Source organism: Cyprinus carpio, chromosome B3 (genome assembly GCF_018340385.1).
Source record: "Cyprinus carpio isolate SPL01 chromosome B3, ASM1834038v1, whole genome shotgun sequence".
NCBI classification, from domain to species: domain Eukaryota; kingdom Metazoa; phylum Chordata; class Actinopteri; order Cypriniformes; family Cyprinidae; genus Cyprinus; species Cyprinus carpio.
Genome location: NC_056599.1, coordinates 30,696,967 through 30,720,845, shown reverse-complemented (window position 1 = coordinate 30,720,845; position 23,879 = coordinate 30,696,967). Strand labels below are relative to the sequence as shown.

General features: G+C 38.7%; 1 protein-coding gene across 1 annotated transcript in view; it reads left to right on the top strand.

Moving 5' to 3' along the window:
• Positions 1-2,406: 2,406 nt before the first annotated feature.
• ppp1r9ba (protein phosphatase 1, regulatory subunit 9Ba) overlaps positions 2,407-23,879 on the top strand; it is a 44,329-nt gene continuing 22,856 nt past the window's right edge. Inside the window, exons 1-2 of the mRNA XM_042720748.1 lie at positions 2,407-2,562; positions 5,047-6,423. Of these exons, the coding sequence (XP_042576682.1) occupies positions 5,104-6,423 (1,320 nt within the window). The 5' untranslated portion in view covers positions 2,407-2,562; positions 5,047-5,103. The remainder of the gene's footprint in view (positions 2,563-5,046; positions 6,424-23,879) is intronic.

Genomic DNA, 23,879 nt, shown 5'->3' with positions numbered 1-23,879 from the left:
GTTACAGCTCGAGCTAATTCAGTTTCTAAAGGCTAAATTGTGTTTTAAGACAATTCTGTTCCCCATCATACAAATAAGTGACTTTAAAACAGCAATGTTGAATAATTATGACAGCTTTGTTATTAAAAAAAATCCTATAGCTCAAAAATATAACATTGTATATTGGCACGATCACTTTTAATATACCAGTAAAAAGTTACAGATGCAATTTTTATAAAATCCTGGATCTTCAGTAAAGCTTGTATGTACTATAATTTGATTACGATTGTAGTTGTGTTGAGGCAGATTTATAACTAGGATTATGAAGAAAAGGCAATAAGTAAAACACACGCACACAAATATCAGTCCAGTTCAACAACAACAAAGAATCCAAACACAAACCAAATCAAGCCAGTCAAGCCAATGACCATTCAGAATTTTAATGAAGAAGACTTTAGAGAGAGAATCCAACTCCCAGGCTATTTACCCACCTAATCAGGATAAAGAACTGAGCAATGATGCATGTGGAGTAGTTCAGTATCTAGAGGGGGCTCACTGTGCTTCTGTTTGAGTGTGATCAATGTCAAACACACAAACAATAGCTAGTGTGATCCTAGTTCACTGAACACACCCTTGCATAAAAGCCCAGCGCAGGGGAGTCTGTGTGTGCTATGTGAGTAGTGAGATTAATATCAGAGGAAATATGGGTCACCGTGGCAGGCAGTGTATGCAATGGAGGTGCTGCTGCGGTAAGCACACAGATGTTAGATGCAAATAGATTGGAAGTGCAGTGTTCAGCTGTTCTGACTCCCAAGAGAAGTCTCAATCATCGGCTCCTACTGTTCTGCAGTCACCAGGAACATAATGAGAGAGTGTCACTGTTTAAATTAACTTCTTTATATGGTACATTGTTAATTAACCAATTCTTGCTATACTAATTGCTGTTTAGTGTAATATAACTAGATTTGTTTCACTATAGATGACACTGTTCCAAAAAGAATAACAATTCCATTTTTTTTTTTTTTTACAATTCCAGTTACAAATGAGAGTTTTTAAGGTGAGATTATCATCTACAATGTCAATGTGGGTCATTTTCAATCTAAAATATGTAATGATAATAATAATAATATGTAGTCAACTGTTAATGTTTGGTAGCCAACTCATAGCCCCCCAAACCAAAATTCCTGTCCTACAAACATGATTGTCACAGATTATCTGTCTATCTTTTTTTGCCTGCAGTGTGTAACATCAGGCTGAGGAAAAAACTCCTTTATCCTTTAATTCAAAATTCTTTACAGCAGCATGTCAAATTGCAATGCAAATGGAGCTGAAACGGTTGTCCCACTTCATCTTCAGTCCATATTCAGTGCCCACAGACACGGTTTCCACAATCACAGATTGGAAGTGTAACAAAGACTCCCCAGGGCGTGGGATTCCATACCGGTGTCCTGGCTACATTCTGTACAATGGTCAGGGATAATCTGAACTACTAAGACTCACCACACGATGTCGCCCTCCACACGCCAGCAGCTTCATACGAGAGGTTCAAATGTCTTTAAAATGGGTCAGTGTGCCTTGCAGGCCTTCGTGCATTGCAGTGGTTTGATTCAGAGATTTAAAGGACACGTGAGGTGAAAACCTAACAGTTACTGACAAGATTTTTTTTTTTTTTTTTTTTGCTGCCTTGAGTTTAAACCAGTAGATCACTGACTGCTGTCTATCTATCTATCTATCTATCTATCTATCTATCTATCTATCTATCTATCTATCTATCTATCTATCTATCCATCTTCAGTGTCACCAAAGCTGTTACCAAAATAAACAGGGCGACTTAATTATATGAAATGCTAAAGAAATTAAAAGGAGACAAAGTACAGTTGAAATACAATAAAATGGGGTGAATTCACATAGTATATACCAAATTTAAGTAGGCTTTACTGCATGTACAAATGATTATTAGCTATCAATAATGACAATGTTGCCATAGTACAGAAATACAGAACAGAGACAATAAATGTGTTGAAGTAAATAAACAAACGAAGAGGAAAAGGAAACAAAGGTGGACAGAGAAAAAATCTCTATACACATCATCTCTAAGTATACTTATAAAAACGGGAATGAATGTAGGCTATATATGGCATGCTCTTGAAAATATCTAACTTAATGCACTACATCTAAAAAAGCTATAACTACTTATTAATACGGGAATGAATGTACGTATCCTACCAGCTTACGCTACTAAACCTGTTTATGCTACTGCTTTGCAAATCTATTGTTCCGTTTTTAACACTTTGTCAGTGTAAATCTCTTATTTTGTTGTGCTTGAAGGGTTAAAATAACCTGCGATGCTGCTGTGTACTATAGCGGTGAAGAGGAGAGAAGGGCACAAGGAGAGAGAGAGAGAGAGAGAGAGAGAGAGAGAGAGAGAGAGAGAGAGAGAGAGAGAGAGAGAGAGAGAGAGAGAGGCGCGACGCGACACAAGCTCGTGGGGAAATCAAGAGGGAATCGTGGACAATGGATTCGCGAGCGAAAGGACTCTCCGTTGATTAAAGGAAGGAGTCTTCGATGCACACGAGACACAAGGTACGTCCAGTTTCTGAGGAGAGCGCGACTCGTTGTATGTGGCGTTTTTGCTGATTTTGTTTGATTGTGACGGCAGAACCGTTATTTGGACGGTGGAGGATGCAGGAAGTCGAGGCATCAGTGCGGAGCGCGCGGCCCGCTCGCTCCGCAGGGTCCTAATGTGATGTTTTGACAGGCTGCTGCTTCAATCTGTTAACACTCCTTCACAAAGAAACGAGATATCTTGCATTTTCCGATTTTGATTAGCGATATAGTCTGTCTTGCACACAAGGAACATCTCGACATGAAGCGGTATTTAAACGACAGCCGATGTTTCGGTGCCTGAAAGCGGGTTGATTCATGCTGCCAGCATAAGTAATCTACTGGCAGCAGCAGCATGGGCTCACAGAAAGCCTGCCTGTCCATGCCAGTGTGCATGGTATTTTCCAAGAAATGTAATGACTTGAAAGTGTCTTATGTTCCTGTGACTCTGTTTACGGTTTCGTTCATGATCTGACTTCCTTTATCTGACAGAAAGATCGATTCGTTGTCTACAGAGATCCAGCCCTGTTGGAAAATCCAGCTTAAGCTGGGAGCTGTGTTTTGTAACATGTTAGCGGGGCTCTAGTTCATTTTCTTGCTGAATTTTGACCAGCTAATGTGTTATTAAAACCAGCTTATCCACCTTAAGAGGCTTTGTTGTCGGTCTAAGATGGTCTAGAGCTCATGAGCATCCGAGACCATCTAGAAACAAGCTACCATGTTCTGAAGCACAGCTATCAGCCTCATTTAAACACCTTTGTCTGCCTAAATGAATTATTTTTGTTTAAAAGCTTTGGAAGCTGTGTTATGGGAGTTGTAATCTACACCTCAAAGTGCATCTCAAGGAAATTTGAGTCACTACGGAAGTGTTTCGCATCACTGCGTAAACTGTTTCCTTTTGTCTTTATTGTTGGTGTGATTTTTAGTTTGTACATTTTTTTTAAGTTTGTCTATTTAAAATTGATCTAGCATCTTCATATGCTCTTGTTTCAGTGCAATTTTTATGTAAACTGTAAAAGTAAGAGGCATCTGAGAATGCAACTTTTCTGACTTTATGACCCTGCGGCATCTGTGTAGCCATGGCAGAGCTGTCAATGGATGCTCAAAAACCACATCAGGGTACTAAACCTGTAGGCTTTTGCACTGTACAAAGCTGTTTTTGATATATACTTTATATAGTGGCCCCTCTTGATCTCTCAAATGAGTTGTCAAAAGTATTTAGGCTACACTTTAAAAAAGTACTTAGGTTACAAATGAATGCATTCCAAGTCTCATTTAATTTTTTACTTGTAACTAACTTTGTGTGAACTCTATGAATTTGCCTGCAAATGCCACTTGGTTAAATGTTTTCCATTTACATTTTTAATTTAGCAGACACATTTTTATACAAATCAGAAAAATGTTTGTGTTTAAAAGCAGTTCATTCGTCCTGTCATTTTGTACCCACTTCAATGAACTTCATACATTTGTAAGCGTGGCTTAAATGTTCAAACGGCAACCCCTTCGTAGATTTTTACACTACAGGGATGCTTGAATCTGATTAGTTGACCATTCTGGTGTGCAATTATTTTTCAGGAAACGCATGGCTAAAGTAGTTCCAGGCAGGTCTTGACCGCATTACGTCCATATCACTTTTCCATAATGATTTCCATTATTTCAAAGGTCAACAGCAAAAGAACCAAAACTCACAAAGATACTGACCAAGCCCAGAAATATAACAAACAGAATGATAAAACTGATGAACTATTTCCATGTTTTATCCACAAAATTATTTTTTATCATTGACAGAAAGCTCACTCTCTCCTGCTATCTCTCCCATACAAACGAACAAACTGCCCTACGACTGCAAATAAAAAAATACATAGTTTTAAAGCTGAAACAAGCTACATGATATTACTCCGTAGCGAGGTGGTAACAGCGCTTGAAGCAGTTAAACTTAGAGTCTCTGTTAGTAGAGACGCTGCTACTGAACATTAATTTGAAATGCACAGATTCATGTAATTTACACATGCTTCACACAGCTACATTTAATCTCTCTCTCTCTGTAATAACTGCATTAGACTGCATTAATAATAACAGCACTATGGCTCAAGCCATTTTGCAATTAGCAACAGAGGCTTGAGATGAGATGCTTAGGAAATTAGTCCTACATGCAAGAGTGTTTTAAGGACAAAAACCTGACAGATATTTTGAAATACATCATCTAAATAATGTTTTGTGGTATCCGTAGTATAAGCAGATTAACTGACTTCAGTCCATTGAATTATTAGAAAAATAATGCTCCACTTTGTGTCATGGCTGTTTCACCACCTCGGGTGTGTATCAGTTATTCCTTGCATATTTCTTATAAAATTAATTTCTGCTCTCTTATTCATACTTTCTCCTTTTCTCTTGTTTCTCTCTTTTTGCTGCTGATTATATGGACTGATCCTGATGGCTGCCACTTCTTATTTATGCAACAAGGAGGAGAAGCAGAGGGCTATGCTGTTTCTGCTCGTCTTTACTGCTGTTTGATTAACCATGATGAAGACTGAACCCCCATCTGCAGCCAGCAGCAGCTCTGGCACCACCCTCGTAGCAAGAAGCGCATCACCGCACAGAAACGCCTATGAAGCTGGAATTCAATCTCTCAAGCCGGTAAAAGATTCCAGTGCTGCTAAGGGCGAGGACATGAAACCTCGACCCCAGGGCTGGGGCCGCAGGTACGGCTCCAATGTGCACCGCATCAAGAATATGTTCATGCAGATGGGTTCCCCTGGGGATGAAGAGGATCCATCGAAGGCCAAAGACCAGTCCATCCGACTCTCCCTCCCCAGAGCGAGCAGTCTGAATGAGAATGTGGATCATAGTGCGCTGCTCAAACTCGGCGGGACTGTGTCAGAGCGAGTTAGCCGCTTCGATGGAAAGACCGATGGTAGCAGCTCCCGTGGACCAACCACAGGCTTCTCCAAGCTACAGGAGACACGGAAGATATTTGAGCAACGCCACCTGCAGGAGAAGCAGGCTGCGACTAATCGAATCCTGTTAAAGAAAGAATGGGCGTCAGGCTTCCAAGACAGCCGTTTGGATGTGGTGGTGCGCTTCAATGGCAGCACAGAGTCATTGGACAGACTGGACGGGGGGGACTGTCGCGCAGATGCAGTCTCCCCTACAGTCAGCCAATTGAGTGCAGTGTTTGAACGGGCCGACCAGCGCAACAACCTACACCGACCGTCCTCAACCTCCCCGCTGCCTTCTACCCCGGCCAAAGTGGGAGGAATCAGCTCCAAGGTTGTCACTAGAAAGACACGAGTCTCCCCTCCAACGGAGAACCAAGAGGAGGGAGCTCAGCGCAACGACCACGAGGCTGCATCTGGGAGTCCGAAGAGTAGAACAAGCATCCAAGCTGATGGACCCAAAGGCAAACCATCCGAGGATGTGGCTGCTGGTACGGCTTTAGATAAGTCCAGGTCGGAAGAGGGTTCCAAACCAGAGGAGCATGCAGCACCAGGAGCACCGGATGCAGGGAGCAGACTGGTACAGGCGGATGTCCACGCCTCTCTGGAAAATGGAGAAGCCACCAGCAGCCATGAGCCCTCAGAACAAAAGGAGGAAATTGGACAGGCCTCCGCCGAGGAGGAATCCCACAGAGAGGATATCTCAGAAGCAGACCTGGTGGACATCAGCGCATATAGCGGGATCGGAGAGGACTCTGGTGGGAGTCAGCTGGATGAAGATGAGGAGGCTGAGGATGATGATGCTTATGAACCAGAATCCAGCTGTTCGGAAATCACTGGGCTGCCTGTGGAAGATGAACCACCGCCCAGCAGGAAGATTCGTTTCAGTACAAACCCCATCAAGGTAAGTGCCTAAAACGTGTGAAAGCAAGGAGTGAAGGAACGCGTTGTGTTAAAAATTAGCATGACAGTGTAAACTGTCTTACAAGCTGCGGGCACAGTTTCAATATTGGGTCTTCTGGAATGAATTATAGTAGGTTTTAGCCAACACTTTGTATAAAAGTATGGATGGGCAGGGTTTTGATGCCTGCAGGCATAAGAAATTAGAAACCAGTCTTAGAAGATTGCATTTCTGTGGGGAATTGTGCATAAAAGTGTCTTTGTTATTGGCATGACGCTGAAGTAGTAGATGTCTTTGTCTCATCCAATGTTCTGATATGGATTCTCCTTGAAAGGAGGACTGCTTTACTGCTTGCAGAGTCACCTCTGGGCACCGTCAGCAGCACTTTGATACAGCATGCCATTGACTCTTCAGCTGCTGATGGCCCACTTCTGCTGGTTTAAGAGCTCTCGCTCTCGCTAACTGTTTTCTAACAGATGGCATGGTTAGTCAGGTGGTGCACAGTGTCCTTTATATGAGAGTCACATGGTTGTGTTCCTCTGTATTTTGGTGACTTTCACATCTGAATTTCTATTCTTGAAACAATGGCACATTCAAGTAATGACCAACGTTATCAGAGCGCCATCGCTTCAGACTGTTCATGTGGTCAACAAAGAGCAAAGCAAAGTTGCGTTTTGTGCTTTCGAACATGCACAACCAAAACTGCGAGATACTTTGCTCTGCAGGTGGTAGATTAACAGCATGAGGGTTGCCAGCTCTTAATGGAGGCATACCAAAGGCATGCTGTATCTGAAGTGAACACTGTGTAATCTCACTGACGTCAAGGGGATTTGATACCGGGGGTTTGCCCTGTGTTACTAAACTGTGGCTGACATGGTCCCTTTCTGTTCCTAGTATAAAGATGATAGCAGTAGCAATGCTTTTTACTGCATGTTGACCTTTTCATTGCAGACATTTAATAAAAATCAGGTAGGAACATCTGTGAACATCAGCCCACCAGAGCCCAGCTCAGATAGACTAAAAGCTTAATCTCTTAATCACAGCCTCATTAGTCTTTTCTGCTTTTGTATCAGTACACCACTACTGGTCCTCATTCACTGTTCAAGGTAGACAGAGGCCTATTGTAGCACTGGGGAGTGTGTTTCTTTGTCAAAACAGTGCTGTAAGCTTGTTTTTGTAAAACAGTAGGTAGTTTAATGAACTAAAAGGGTCAAATGCTATGAAGACAAGTATGTGTATAAGTGTTTGATGTGTATAGATGAGTATGTGCATGACTCGTTTTTTTACATAGAGTGGCCCCAAAAAGCACTTTTGCCACACTTAAAATGTATGAGTTTGTTGCTTTCACTCAAGTTGTTCCAAACTAGGGATCAAGAGGGAACTGTGGGGAAGTTGCTAAAGAGCTAATAATTAATTAAATCATAAAAATATCAACTTAAAATAAATAACTTACACAAAAAAAATACATAAAATATTTGTTTACCTACCTACATCTTACCATTAATCAACATCAGAGCACTGTGAACATGCAAATGTGTTTTTGAGTTTTTAAGAAATATTAACTTAAAATCTTATGTCAAAGGGGCTCTGCTGATAAAGCAAGTTTGGGAATCCCTGCATTAGAATAGTAACTATAGCTAATTATCAAATCAACTGGCTCCTGTAAACAAATAATCCTGACTTTACGGTTCATGGTCATTATGTGGCATTATTTTTAACTGCTTTTGAGGTCAATTTTTGTTGATGAAGTCAATTCCCACATGTATCCTAGTAGAGGTATTGGCAGTGATGTAAAAGCAGGCATTGATCTTCTGCGGATGCGGTGTTTAGCCACACTATTACATCATAAAGTGGCCCATTCCACAACTTGTTGTTTTGGCAGATTGGCTACAATGTAAGCAATTTTTAGTGAGAAAGTTTTAGGATGTTTTTATAGTAATGACCTCATTTATCAAAAGATCAAGGGAATTTTGGTTTCTTAGTTCATGACCCTATGTTCTTCATGAATAGCATGCTTTTGCTATCTCTGCACTAGCTGTGTTATCTAATGCAATAGCATTCAAAGGGTAAAGTGTTTAAAGTGTGCAAATTTGAGTTGTTTTGTGGAATAAAGACTCAAATTAACTTTCTGAAACCATGTCTGCTGTTGTTTACATGCTAATGTTGTTGCACGTTTGCTTGCATGAATATTCATCGTTCATTGTACCATCTGTATTCTCGTCGATGGTTTAGTTGTCACATCTGGTTTATAGAGCGGCATTATTACTAAGTGCGTTGTGAGTCCAGACAGGCGTGGGCAGACTCTCTTATCCTCTCAAACACAGGAAGAGCTGCAGCAATTTCAGGGGAGGGAGGTGGTTCACGCAGGACTGTTGCTGGAAGTTGATGTTCAGAGCTGATCTGAGGCCTGGTTTGCAATTCATTTCAGAAGTGAGAAGTTCCGGGTTTAGATGTGATGTTCAGATCCTAAAACATCATAGAAAATGAAAGTTTTACTTAAACTGAGGTAGAATGGAGGAAATGCAGGATGGGGAAAAAAAAGATATATAGACTTAATTCCTCTTTAGGAGATAGTATAGATTGCAGTCATTTTTGCTTGACGAAAATATACAGAGCAGGATCTGGCGTAATGTAACATTACACTTATGAATAAACTGTTTTATTTGGAGCCTGTCTGATTGTCTCTGCTGGCATATGTGTGCTCTAGCAGCTCACAACCTCAACAGATTGCATCCATTCTTGCTGCTAAAAATAGTGATGTTCTTCACTTTCACATAATCCAGAAAGTCTTACTCTCTGCACTAAAGGTGGTGATGGAGCTTTCTCTGGATTAAGGTAGCACTGATCCCAGGCAATAACACGGGGAATAATAGTGCCGTGTGCTGTAGTTGCGTTGCCGAATGAGGCCCGTTATCAGGCTGCAACAGGAAACTGACGAAAAACGGAAATTCTGCCTTAAAGGGGCAGTGCAGGTTTTTTAATGAGAAGCTGAAACCTGTGTATGCATCTGCTTTGTTGCCTCCTGCACAGAGGGATGTTGAGTGGCTTTTGTTAGAGCCAAACTATACCTCAAATGAAAACTAATCTAGCACACCAGCATAGCCAAACATCAAAATCCCACTTCATTTCATCATTCATTAAAATACCTCAAAAATATTAAAAATCAACCTCAACATCATCTAATCAATCAAAAGCTCCAAAATGATTTGTATCAATGTAAACTATATCAAGTGGGTGTTTTTTCCTTGGAGGTGAAAAACGTATGGAAAATACTCTATGTATATTATTTCAATAATCCTAATATGGCGGCGAGCCCCTGAAACAGCCAAACTAAATTTCCTTTAAAAGCCATTTTTTTCAAGTCAGTGATATTTTCCTTTTATTTATATAATTGGAACAAAATCATTTTTGTATTTTCAGTTTTCTTGTTGAATCTCTTAAGTTTATCGTTTATGCTTCAATTTAAAGCTACTGTCAAGGCGCAACCATTGGCAACTCTTTTCGAAATGGGCTGTTTGTGAGATAAAATGTTATGCGTGGGTACTGGCAATAAACACCTACGAGCAATTGGGTTCCCAGATATTTGGAGAGACTGGAGCTTGTTGAAGCAATAGAATTTTTTTGTTTCTACATGATGTGAAAATCAATCTGAAAACAATATATTGATTTAAATCAATACATGAAACTTTTCTAAGACACTATTAATAATGATCTGCATAACCATTCTATTGTTACACTGAAGGGGATGAGTTTACAGAAAAGAATGTCGAGGACAAAAGGTAATCATATCATTTTATGTTTGTAGTTTTTTCCTTGAGGTGAAATATCACTTGTGAGTGCAGTTAAACAGGCTGTTTAGCTGAAACAGCCAAACTAAAAAAACAACTATTTTAAACAGAACCAGATCTATGTCTTTTATATTTCTTTCCTTAATCATTTTGAATCTAATTAGCAACAATTGCTGTTTAGCTGAAACAGCCAAACTAAATTTACCTTTAAAGCCATTTTTTTCAGTCAGTGATATTTTACTTTTATTTATATACAAGTATTTATTTATATATTAATAAAATCTAGAAATAGCATTTATTTTTGTATTTTCAGTTTTCTTGTTGATGTATACAAGTTTCTAATTTCTAGGTATGCCCCAAAAAATGCTGCTTGGTTTTTAGTTTATCTTTATTTTAGAGAAATTTTAATGCTTCAATTTAAACTTACTGTCAAGGCACCATTTCTAATTCTAATTCATTTCTAATCATCTGATATTTAACCCTCTGGAGTCTAAGGGTATTTTTGGGTAAAATATGGTTCACAAATATGTTTTTAGAAAATTACCTCATTTCAGAAATATGGTTCACAAATATGTTTTAGTGGTTTAAATTTTAGCTGAAAAACTGAAAAATATTGCAATTTTTATTTAGCTATGTCACTCAGCCCAAGTCTTCTAAATGTTCTTTATGTTGCGTTGGTTTAGAAGCCTCCAGCATGGTTTCTGTGCAATCATATGTCATACATGAGTTGTTTATGTCATTTGTCTGTTTAATGCTTTAGCAAAAACCCCGGTTTTGAGGTTGCCAAACAAGCCTGCTATTTTGCCAGAACTACAACCTCCAACCTTTCATTATGATCCAACCATGTACATTGATTGAAAAAGACACAGACATTATTGGGCTAGTTGAATAATATACTGAAAAGCATGGGGTGGACTGTCTCAATCCTATAGAGGGCCTTTGGCTGGCTTTTGGTGAGGTTATTGATTGATGTATGGCCTCATGTTGTTAAACGGTTCTCCCTGCCCATCCCCTCCGTCAGTGGCTTGCTAGACTTGAGTACTGCACACAATCAGACCCCAGGCGTGCTCTCTGTGGGAAAAAAGGGTAAAATATATGCAGTAATGGTTAGGGCTGAATGATTTTGGAAAATAATCTAATTGCATTTTTTTTTTTTTACCAGTATTGCAATTGAGATTTAATATGCAATTAGAATGAGCTTTATTTATTGCCAGGTATGTTTACACATACGAGGAATTTGTTTTCGTGACAGAAGCTCCGCAGTGCAACAGAATGACAACGACAGCACAAAAAACACACAATAAAAGAATAAAAAATACAAAAAATACAAATAAGTAGGTAAGTAATGACAATATACAAATTGACAATTGTATGGCAGATATATTACAATGAGCAATTATGTATGTACAGGTATATTATGTGCAAAAAAAATTATTTAAGTGTACACTAAGTATGTGTGTTAGATAAATAAGTGTATGTGTATATAAATATAAATAGTGTAATGTGTTCCACAGTTATTATCAAGTGTTCATTAGATGGATTTCCTGGGGGAAGAAACTGTTCCTGTGTCTGGTCTTTCTGGTGCTCAGTGCTCTGTGGCGTCGACCAGATGGCAACAGTTCAAACAGGGAGTGTGCTGGATGTGAGGGGTCCAGAGTGATTTTGCCAGCCCTTTTTACACTTTCAGCATCTGCTTCCTAATGGTTTGAGACGGGAGGGTTGTACCGATGATTCGCTGAGCAGTCCGGACTACCCTCTGTAGTCTTCTGAGGTCAGATTTAGAAGCTGAGCTGAACCAGACAGTTACTGAAGTGCAGAGGACGGATTCAGTGATGGCGGAGTAGAACTGTTTCAGCAGCTCCTGTGGCAGGTTAAACTTCCTCAGCTGGCGAAGGAAGTACAACCTCTGATGGGCCTTTTTCACAATGGATTCAATGTGAATGTCCCACTTCAGGTCCGGAGAGATGGTGGTGCCCAGGAACCTGAATGACTCCACTGCAGTCACAGTGCTGTTCATGATGGTGAGTGTGGGGAGTGCAGGGGGGTTTCTCCTGAAATCCACGATTATCTCCACTGTTTTGTGCGTGTTAAGCTCCAGGTTGTTGAGAGTACACCAGACAGCCAGCTCTTTAACCTGTCTGTAAGCAGACTCGTCACCATTCTGAATGAGGCCGATGAGTGTGGTGTCATCTGCAAACTTCAGGAGCTTGACAGAGGGGTCCTTAGATGTTCAATCGTTAGTGTACAGGGAGAAGAGCATTGGGGAGAGAACGCAGCCCTGGGGGGCTCCAGTGCTGATTGTACGGGTGCTGGATGTGTATTTTCCCAGCCTCACTAGCTGTTGCCTGTCTGTGAGCATGTAATAATTATAACAACATAAAGTATTGACAAATAAGCCTGGTGTAAACATTAATATGAAAGTCAGTAACAAAGCACACAAACTAAAGTCGATTTTCACATTTCACAGTGCGACTGCTGTGACAGTTGATGTACGATGCTGCTGACATCGTGAACGTGTTCACAACAGACCCGGAAGAGAAGACAATGCTGAATAAAGTTTTTTTTATTTTTGGACCAAAATGTATTTTCGATTCTTGGACAAATTCTAACGGACCCTCTGATGTCACATGGACTACTTTGATGATGTTTTTAATATCTTTCTGGACGTGGACAGTATACCGTACATACATTTTCAGTGGGGGGTCAGAAAGCTCTCGGACTAAATCTAAAATATTTTAAACTGTGTTCTGACGATGAACAGAGGTCTTACGGGTTTGGAACGACATGAGGGTGAATCACTAATGACATAATTTTCATTTTTCGGTGAACTAACCCTTTAAGACTTGTCCACGCCCTCCTAAAACGCCTCGTTTGAACACGCCCCCACATGTCTACGTCACTATGTGGAAAGATTTGCATAACACTGCCCAAATTTTCATGCAGAGATAGAAGGCGTAACTTTGATTCTCACTGTAGTATTGTTTGTGCCGGGACACACGGAAAAATAGTATGGTAAGGAGCGTAACATTTTTGTCACACGCTTGAGGTATTTGGCCAATCACAATGCACTGTATAGCTGGCCAATCACAGCACACCTCACTTATCAGAACGATGAGCTTTGTAAAAAATGATGCATTTCAGAAAGGCGGGGCAATAGAGGAGCAACAATATAATTTATGTGTTTTTTTAACATTAAACCTCATAAACACAAACCACAAAAACATATACAAAAAAAAAAAATACACAAAACAACATCACATTACACCAACAACATATTAACCATTTAATTGCCTGGTGATTAGCTCAACCATTTTCTGGGTTTTGCTTGATTAGGAAGAGAGAGCATTAACAAAAGCCTGTTTGTAGCTTTCTGTGACTGATCATCAAGACTTTTTTTTTTTTTTTCAGTGGAAGTATATTTCTTTAACCTTTTTCTTTCTTTCTTTTTTGTCTGACATTTTAAACAGTTTGCATTGATCCCTGAGAAAAAAAAAACAGGGTTAAAGTGCTAGCTAAACAGACTGGGTCAGCTATTTTGAGCCTTTTACATTTTCATATGAAGATGGGATCAATAAGGTGGGAGTATATATGACATCTGATATGAACCACTGTTTCAAAGCAACTCATTTATATCATTGTTGTCGTTTTATAGACTGGATCATAATATTCCAAAAATAATTGCTTTTGAATTTCAGGTTTAGATGGTGGATTATGATATTGATGTGTCTAAATGCCTCCAGGCCAAACCCAGACTTTATATTTAGGCTACAAGCTTTCTGGTGTAAAGAAGTTAAACTGCTCTGTCTTATATATGTTTGTTTAACAGCAGTCTGGCAAATATGACATGATGGCCAATAATAAAGTCTGACTTTAATTAAAGAACTAAAGGTTAGCCAGTGTTCACTTCGTTGGATGTGACAAAAACAACTTTGTCATGGGGATTTTATATTTTCAGCATGTTGATAGATTTGAGCCAGTTTCTAATACTTTTGTAAAGGCGTTAAGATAAACACAGCAATGAACAATGGTGTCAAATCAAGGAAAAGCTGTCATTTCCTCCATTGATTATTTCTGGTGTTTCTCAGTGGCCTGTAATCATTGTTTTTGCTCCTGAGGAGAGACAGCATAGATAAATGGAGGTCAGAGGTGCTTCTGTCTTGTCAGATGTCTTTTAAAATTATCTCTTGGTCCAAGTCATTATTCAGCTGCCCCTTACATGTTACGAGCCATTTAGGTATGCTTATCTTTTTATGATACAGTTCTGCATTCAGCATCAGCTTTGCCATCTTAAAAACCTCTCCCATTTAGACTTGTGGGATTGTCTAATGTACCTTATGAGAGGTATATTAGTATCTGGAGAAATTGCCTTATTACATGAGAAATAATGGAATAGCCTATTGTATTTCCAAAGCGGTATCAGGTTGCATAATAGTTATAATGATGGACTGTGTAAAAAGTTTTTGAATGGATAATTATATAAATATCTTCTCAGTCTAAGCCTTTCTACTTTATAGTGACATCAAGCGTTATTGTTTTCTTATTGTTACAACCAATACTGTACAGCGTACATTTATTTATTTAGCTATTTAGCTGATAGATTTTATCCAGAGTGACTTACAAATGAGGTGCATCACATGCTGTTTATCATAAGAGCAATATTTGCTGTGCACGATTCTAAGTTTTAGTTTGAATCTAGATTTGCACACAAGCTAGACCAGAAGTGAAATGCAGAAAAGAGAAAATGCAAGCAAGATTTTTTTTTTTGTAATTTAAATATTTATTTATACACTGAACAAAATTATAAATGCAACACTTTTGTTTTTTGCCCCCATTTTTCATGAGCTGATCTCAAAGATCTAAGACTTTTTCTATGTACACAAAAGACCTATTTCTCTCAAGTATTGTTCACAAATCTGTCTAAATCTGTGTTAGTCAGCACTTCTCCTTTGCAGAGATAATCCATCCACCTCACAGGTGTGGCATATCAAGATGCTGATTAGACAGCATGATTATTGCACAGGTGTGCCTTAAGCTGGCCACAATAAAAGGCCACTCTAAAATGTGCACATAGCACAATGTCACAGGTGCCGCAAGTTTTGAGGGAGTGTGCAATTGGCATGCTGACTGCAGGAATGTCCACCAGAGCTGTTGCCCGTGAATTGAATGTTCATTTCTCTACCATAAGCCGTCTCCAAAGGCATTTCAGAGAATTGGGCAGTATATCCAACCAGCCTCACAACCGCAGACCATGTGTAACCACACCAGCCCAGGACCTCCACATCCAGCATCTTCACCTCCCAGATCATCTGAGACCAGCCACCCAGACAGCTGCTGCAACTATCGGTTTGCATAACCAAAGAATTTCTGCATAAACTTTCAGAAACCGTCTCAAGGAAGCTCATCTGCATGCTCGTCGTCCTCATCGGGGTCTCGACCTGACTGCAGTTCGTCGTCATAACCGACTTGAGTGGGCAAATGCTCACATTCAATGGCGTCTGGCACTTTGGAGAGGTGTTCTCTTCACAGGTGAATAACGGTTTTCACTTTAGAGGGCAGATGTCAAACAGCGTGTATGGTGTCATGTGGGTGAGCGGTTTGCTGATGTCAACGTTGTGGATTGAGTGGCCCATGGTGGCGGTGAGGTTGTGGTACGGGCATGATAATGCACGGCCCCATGTTGCAAAGATCTGTACACAACTCCTGGAAGCTGAAAACATCCCAGTTCTTGCATGGCCAGCATTCTCACCAGACATGTCACCCATTGAGCATGTTTGGGATGCTCTGGTTCGGCGTATATACGACAGCGTGTTCCAGTTCCTGCCAATATCCAGCAACTTCACACAGCCATTGAAGAGGAGTGGACCAACATTCAACAGTCCACAGTCAACAACCTGATCAACTCTGTGTGAAGGAGATGTGTTTCAATGCGTGAGGCAAATGGTGGTCACACCAGATACTGACTGGTTTTCGGAAATAAATAAGTAAAATGTTTCTTAAAAATAATGTTTTGATGATAATTTTTTTGTAGTAGTATCATTACAGTAAGTAACAGACCTAAAGCCTATTTCTCTGACAATTTCATCACGTTAAAGCGAGCTTTCATGTTAACGGGTTGCTGTGAAGTAATTTCCAGTGAACATAGTCACTAGTTTAACTAGTCATTTAGCAATGTTTTAACCCAATTTGACTTGTTAGTACACTTATTATACAGTGTTGTTTTGTTATTTTTTTTATTTGCTAAATAACATTGATGCTGTTGAACCTTTTACCTTTGAGTTTTCAGTTCGAATTTAACCACTAAGTCACAGCGCTGCAGTCACTGTCCTGGCTAATGTGAAAATGTGTCACCTAAGCAAGCTTAATCTATGAAAATAATCGCTCAGTAGTGTTTATCCAATGATCTGTGTTTGTTTTTGAGTGCTTTAGTCTCTGAAGCTCTGGAACAAAACTACGTTGTTTGACACATATTTCAGCTGTAATTTCCTCATATCCCAGATGTTTTCTGCCTGGAATGTGTCCCTCTCTGAGCTCTCTTTGTTATGGAGCAGCAAAACAAGTGCATGAAACGTGGACCAGTATCTGTTTTTAGCCGATCAGGACATTAACTAGATAGAAGCAGCATTCGTTTGATGTCGTTTTGACTGAGGCGTGTGGGATGGAGTAATTTTTGTTCTTGTTTGTGAGTCAAAGTCTTTGTCTTTCTTGGCCTATAATGCACCTTTAGCCATTTTCTAGTTCCTGTGTAAGAAATGCCTGCCAAGGCAGCGAGCATCTTTTTCCCCTCTGTGTGGGAGAGCAGAACGTCAGTCCTTGGATAACTCACAGGGAGTCTGTTGTAGAAAGGTTGCCAGGGTCACGCTGGAATACCCAGCGCACTCATTTATTTCTTTCATTCTTTCTTTTCGCTGCCATTTCTCTATAGCAGTCTTCTTCGAGCGTTGGCCGTCTAGAGAGAGAAACGGGGCACAGTGAAGCCTCTGTTCTCCACTTCTTCATCTCACATTATCTCACTCAGCCTTTTTCCATTAACATTCTCTCTTTTAGGCTCTTGGACATGTGCCGTCCAAACAGGTCTATAATACCTGGAGAAAGCCGTTCCCATTCATATCACTGTCAGTTGTTTGGGTGGCACGCATGCAGTTTGAAACGGGCTGCGCAGTTTGGGAAAAAAAATCTAGTTGTGATTTTTCTGCTGATGTAAAATGCAATTTAAAAAAGCTCAATGTTTGCTGTGCTTCTTTGCATGGCTGCACAATTTGGCTCATTCTTAATTTTATTTCTTAACATCATGATTTCAGAGCAATTTTGATTAATTGTGCAGCCCTAATCAGAAATGGTGGTCATAAAGTGGTCATAAAAGAGCTTGATGTACTAGAAAAACCTACTGGAACTCAACTTCCTCCCCAGTCCAACCAGACCATTTCATGAAACTAGGCTGCAAAAGCAGATTTAGCAACGCAGAAACTGTGATGTATTGGCTGATAAGAAATTTCTTGATATTTATTTTAAACAAGATCCTTGGGCATTTCATTCTGATGCATGAAACTCCTCAGTGCAGACTGACAATGCAGTTCAGGTTATTGAAGAATGGAGGAGTTAAAAATTTATTCTATTAGACATTAAAGTACAATACACCGCATAAGCTGGAGCACAGCTGTCATTATGGTTGGGAGTTTATCATAGTTTTTTTTTTTTTTTTTGTCATTGTTTTTGGGCATATTTGCCATATTTTATGGAGTATTGGCCATGTTTAAAGAACAAACAAAACAATACCAATTTTTTTTATTCACAGATGGTTTTGCTACTCCAAGTAGATTGTATATTAAGATTATATCACTTAAAGAAATATACATCTATAATTTGTAGGGGTGGGAATCTATGGGTATCTCACAATTTGATTCGATTACGAGTCAGAGGCCCACGATTCGATTCGATTAACGATGCATCGATGCGTCACATTGTTGTCATGCATCCTGTACATCTATAAGGGGTGGGAATCTTCAGGCACTTCACGATCCGATCTGATTCTGATTCTGGGAGTCATGATCTGATTCCAAAACGATTCTTGATCTACATTTTTTCCCCAATTAATTCTTCAGCTGTGCAAATACATCTTTAAAACTTTACATCTTAAATAGAATTGCAGTTATATGATTTTTGTTTATAGTTGGAATCTCTGTATGTCAGTACTGCCATCTTAAATATCTTCACTGGTTTCACAATTCAATTAAATTACGATTATCATGTTGTATATCAACTCAATATCACGATGCGTCACTTTCTCAGTTTTCAATATTACTGCACATGGCTACATTTTCATATAAATTTTGGGTTGAGGGTGAGTAAATGATGACTTATTTTTGAGTGAACTATCCCTTTAAGAAGCACTATATCTTGCCTGTTGACTTCATAGGTCTCTACCCTACTGTTTTCTTTCATTACACTGCGATTAATGCTCCAAATTGGTGGTTGCAAGGCTGGGTTCGGCTTCCACATTATTTATGTATGATCTTGAATCTACTGTTCATGTTTCTCTAAATGTTTCAACAATACTGATCAGACGCTGAGCACCTCACTCTCTGCCACCTTGTTTGCTCTGATAATGGATCCTCGGATGGGTTTCCCTGAACACTGCAGCGAAGGGAGACAGGCACAGAGCCAGAGCTGCTTTTCCATCTCTGTTTTCTTATTCTATCTTCTATCTTGACAGCACCACTGCAGATTTGGTCCCCAGCTTTGACTGCTGTAAATAGTTAAAGGGAAGTTCACCAAATAAAAATAGTCATCATTTACTCACCCTCATCGTGTTCTAAACACGTATGACTTTCTTCTGTGGAACACAAACAGCTGAACATCCTGGTTACATCCTGGGTTGTCCGTTTATACTTTATAGTCCCTGTCCACTTTCATTATATAGAAAAGAATGGCCACTGGTCAGAATATTTTATTCGGCAAGGATGCATTAAATTGACCAAAAGTGACAATAAAGATGTACAGTGGTGGCCAAAATTATTAGAACACTAGTATTTTCACCAGCTAAAAAACAGTTTTAAGTCAGTTTTTTTCTATCTTTTGCTGTAAACATTCATTTTGCCATTAATTGTGATAATCCAGTGAAATTGTTTTTGCACAAGGAGTCTGATAACAGGCAGTGCTCCACACAGAGATTGCTGTAAAATGAGGATACTGTCTAAAATGTTATAAATAGATTTTCTTTATCAGTTAACTTCTATTAACTAAATTAAATCAGCATTTGGTGTGACCATCCTTTGCATTAAAAGCAGCCTTTGCCCAGCTTTTTCCACTTGCACATAGTCCCCTTTAAATCTTGTCTGGATGTGTTCTGTAATGTTCCCGAAACAGACTGGCTAGAGTTACTGATGCACAAGCCATTAAAACATGTCGCAGAGTTAATCACAAAGGCTTTAGTCATTCAGTCCCGAGAGACTGCATTCCAGCGCTCTGAATAGCAAGTCCTGATGTCGAGAGACTCTTATACAATTACTCACATTTGTGTGTTTGTGCTGGAAAATGCTGGAACAGCTGGTCAGTCCATAGATCAATATTGAGGTGGTATTATTAGTGGAAGCAGGACCAGCCATTGTGGCCTGGACGGGAAGCCCTGAAGGTATGCGTTGTGACCGTGATTGTTTTTCCTTCATCTGGTAAACCTGATCATTTTCCTTAAATGACACTTGTAACACTCACTGACACTAGCTACATTTCCATCCAAAGTTGCGAATTTAACTTATGCGCAAAATTGGAATATCGCCTAAAAGTTTTTGAAAACCTAAGGTCTATACATCATCAGAGCCCATTACGCTACTAGTAACCCAAGTACATTTACATGCATTTGAAAGCTTTTAAAGCAAAATAAAGCAAAAGTTTGACTTTTAAACACTTTAGTCTGATGTAAGATGTTTATTCCATTTAAACAAACGTACTTTTAGCTTTTCTTCCATGTCAGTTCACCCATAATGCCTCTGTCACAAAGCAAACAGCAGCGAGTCAAGCAGAGGTCAGTTGTCCTCAGGAGTCACAGCCACTTGATGGGATTAAACCAACAGGTCGATTCTAAAGGATTAGCAGCGTGTCTTGTGAGATTAGAGGAATGCAGCCTATAATCTATAAAAACCTTGTATGTTTTTCATGTTTTCACTGATACAGTAGTTTGAGTCAAACGTTTAAGGTCAGTAATTTTTTTTGACAGAAATGAATACTTTTTTTTTTTTTTTAGCAAGGACATATTAAGTTGTTCAAAGTGACAGTAAAGACATTTACTCATTATTCAAATAAAATTCAGAAGTAACAAGACGTGACGATCTCCAAACCACTTATCCTCTCTAGGGTCGTGGGGCTGAAGCCTATCCCAGCATCTTGGGCCACAAATGCATCCAGTTAATGGTATTTAAGCAATATAAGCACTAGGTAACAATGTTATACAGTACCTGTCAAAATTTTGGAAACATTACAATGTTTTTGAAAAACAAACAAATACAAAATCTCTTCTGATCACTAAGTCTGCATTTATTTAATCAAGAATACAGAGAAAATAGCAATATTGTAAAATATCATTACAAATTAAAAGAACTGTTGTCTATTTAATATACTGTAAATTGTAATTTATTCCTGTGATAAAAAGCTGAATTTTCAGTATTACTCCAGTTTTCAGTGTCACGTGTTCCTTCAGAAATTATTTTAATATGCCGATTTGCAGATTTTTTTATTTTTATTTTAAAATAATTTTACATTTCTTTTTCTTAAAACAGGTGAAAACTGTTTTTGTGGAAATGGTGATACCTTTTTCAAGATTCATTGATGAATAGAAAGAACAATGAACAGCATTTATTAAATTTATTAAACAATTTAGTAAATATAAATCTTTTCCAACATTATAAATGTCTTCACTGTTACTTCTAATAAATGTAATGCACCCTTGATAAATAAAAGTATTAATTTCTCTCTTTTTTACCACAAATGTATTAATTTCTATTTTTCTTACCACAAATGTTTGAATGGTATTGTTTCCATAAAAATTTTAAGCAGCAAAAACTATTTTCAACATTGGTAATAATCAAAAATGTCTCTTGAGCTGCAAATCAGCATATTAGAATGATTTCTGAAGGATTGTGTGACACTGATTTCTGAGGTATTTAAAATTTTAATAATATTTTACAATATTTCTGTTTTTGCTATATTTTAATCAAATAAATGCAGTGAGCAGAAGACTTGCATAAAAAAAAAACATTTAAAAAATCTCTAATGTGATGACTGAAGACTGGTGTAATGACTGCTGCCATCAGACATAAATTGTATTTAAAAATGTATTCAGATAGAATTTTGTTATTTTAAATTTTCATAAACTTTCACAATATGAATGTTTTTACTGAATTTTTGAACAGTAGTGTTGTAGTGCTGCATATTACATAATTTGACAAATACAGAGTTCTGGCATGAAACTCTGATAGAGCAGTCCGATAGGTCTAACTCAATCTGACGGAATGACATCATTATCACATGTCACAGCTGATTGGTTCTCTCCTGTATCGGTAGCCAATGAGCTCGCTGCTCAACATTCAAATATATAACTAGGGCTTACTGTAGCAGTTGCAGTTTGCTTCAGAAACCCTCCACCATCCCCAGCTCCACCTGTATAGATCTGCTACGAGGTGATTCATGTATGCTATATGGGGGTTATTTCATGTGTTATATTTGCAGCAGCAATATTTCTTACATGCTCACAGCTGCATGTTGTGACTGTATTAGCAGTAGCAAGTCTCTGTACTTGCTCTGCTGCAGCAGCTACAGCAGCATAGCAGATCTATTCCGCCAAGACCAAATACATTAACATTGTCATGTACATTACCATGCCAGTCCCTCAGAGAGTTGTCATGACAGAACTGTAGTTACATTTTGCTTTGCTTAGTTTAAGTTAAGCTATTCTGCATAAGATAAGTTTTTCTATAAGCAGGAAGATCCTGATCTCTGAAGCAGCCTCTTGTTAATTTGTTTATGTTTAAATTAGATAACTGGGTGCAAAAGCTCCACATCCATGAGTGTTTTGTGCTTGTTTACTATGAATAGAATGTGTGTGTCTTTGCTTCTCTTAACCTGACTGTGCTGCAGAGCTCAGCTTCTGAGTGAGTGGTTTCCTTCAAACACATCCATGAAAAAGCCTACATTATCAGCCTCTTTCACACATGGAAACTGTTAAATTGCTGTATAATTGCCGGGAAAAAAAACAACAACAGGTAAAGATGCGGCATGTTTTCCACAAAAGCAGCAGCTTTCCATGTTTTACACAAAGAATTTTCTATTAGTCTTAAGGTTTTTTACGTTGCAAAGACTGTCTATACAAGATGCAACAAAGCAACCATTGCAAATCATTTTTCCATTGTGTGAATACGTCATAATTAGTAGAAGGCATCAGTTTACTGTCTGAGATTTGTTGCTTGCTTCTCGCAGTTGCCGCTTCCAGTATAGTCAGAATCACTGTTTAGAATAACTTTTATTGTCTTTAGTCAGGGTGCATCCCATTCCCATCATCCGCATCTGGCATAGACACCATGTAAAACTATGGATTTTTTTCACACTTTGCACCAATATAAGACTATTAGTCAGACATCCTGTACTGCCCGAGCCAAATTCATTTCAACAACAAGTCCTGTTCACACATGACTTCTAAATGGAAAAATGTAATTAAATTTGCTGCGGAGGCGCCTACTGTCACATTTTCCCTCAAATAAATGTGTGTGACCTCTCAACTCTGTCATAGATGAGGAAGGGTGAAAGCTGTAGACTTGCTCTGGGGCTATTTTACTAGATGGATTAATGGATGTTTGTATTTTAATGATGATTAGATGTTTTTGGTTTTGTTTTGTTTTTTTGGTGGATACTTGCTTGACATTTATGCTGCAGAGGATAATTGGGTGTTTTAACCATGGATAGATTTTAATGCCACAATTTAGCTTCATTTTAGGTCTTGGAGAGCTATGTTTTTCACTTGGTTAAATAAAGGTTACTGCTCCTACTACTAGTCTAGGAAAATTAAGCTTCTGTCATTATTTCCTCATCTTAATTTTGTTCAATATATGGGTAAGCTGTTACTGGAAAGGAGGAACAAAAATTTAAGTTGACACGAAAGTTGAACTCTATAAGGGTGTTAAATACTAAAAGTTGATGTGTTAGTGTTTTTCCCCCTGTCAGCAAGCAGTGCCAATTTTAAAGTACTATGTAGTGTCTTACCCTGTTTGATGAAGCTGTGATCATAATCACCAGCTTCCTGTTGTCAAAGTAAAGTTGACTTCCTTGCTTGTCGCTTTTATTAATTTTTTTTTGTGAAAATGAGTGAGAGGTCGCTTACTGTATCTCAATTTTATCACAGACCCTCTTACATCCAGCTGTAATTTTCAAATGCACCCTTAATGACAGTAGTTTTTGTTGTTGTTTAATATGGTGGAAGGATTGTGGTTTGAAAAAATTGGTTCAGATAAAGGAGTGAATTTAAATTGTCTAGATGGCAGAATATTATTCTTCTCAAGCCATTTGATTGAGGAAGCGGTTTGGGTATTTTTTTTTTTTTTTTAAACAACGTGCTGCCTGATTATGTACTCTTAGTGACTTTTAAACTGGATTAGAATCAACTTCCCCTGTTCACACCAGAGCCACAGC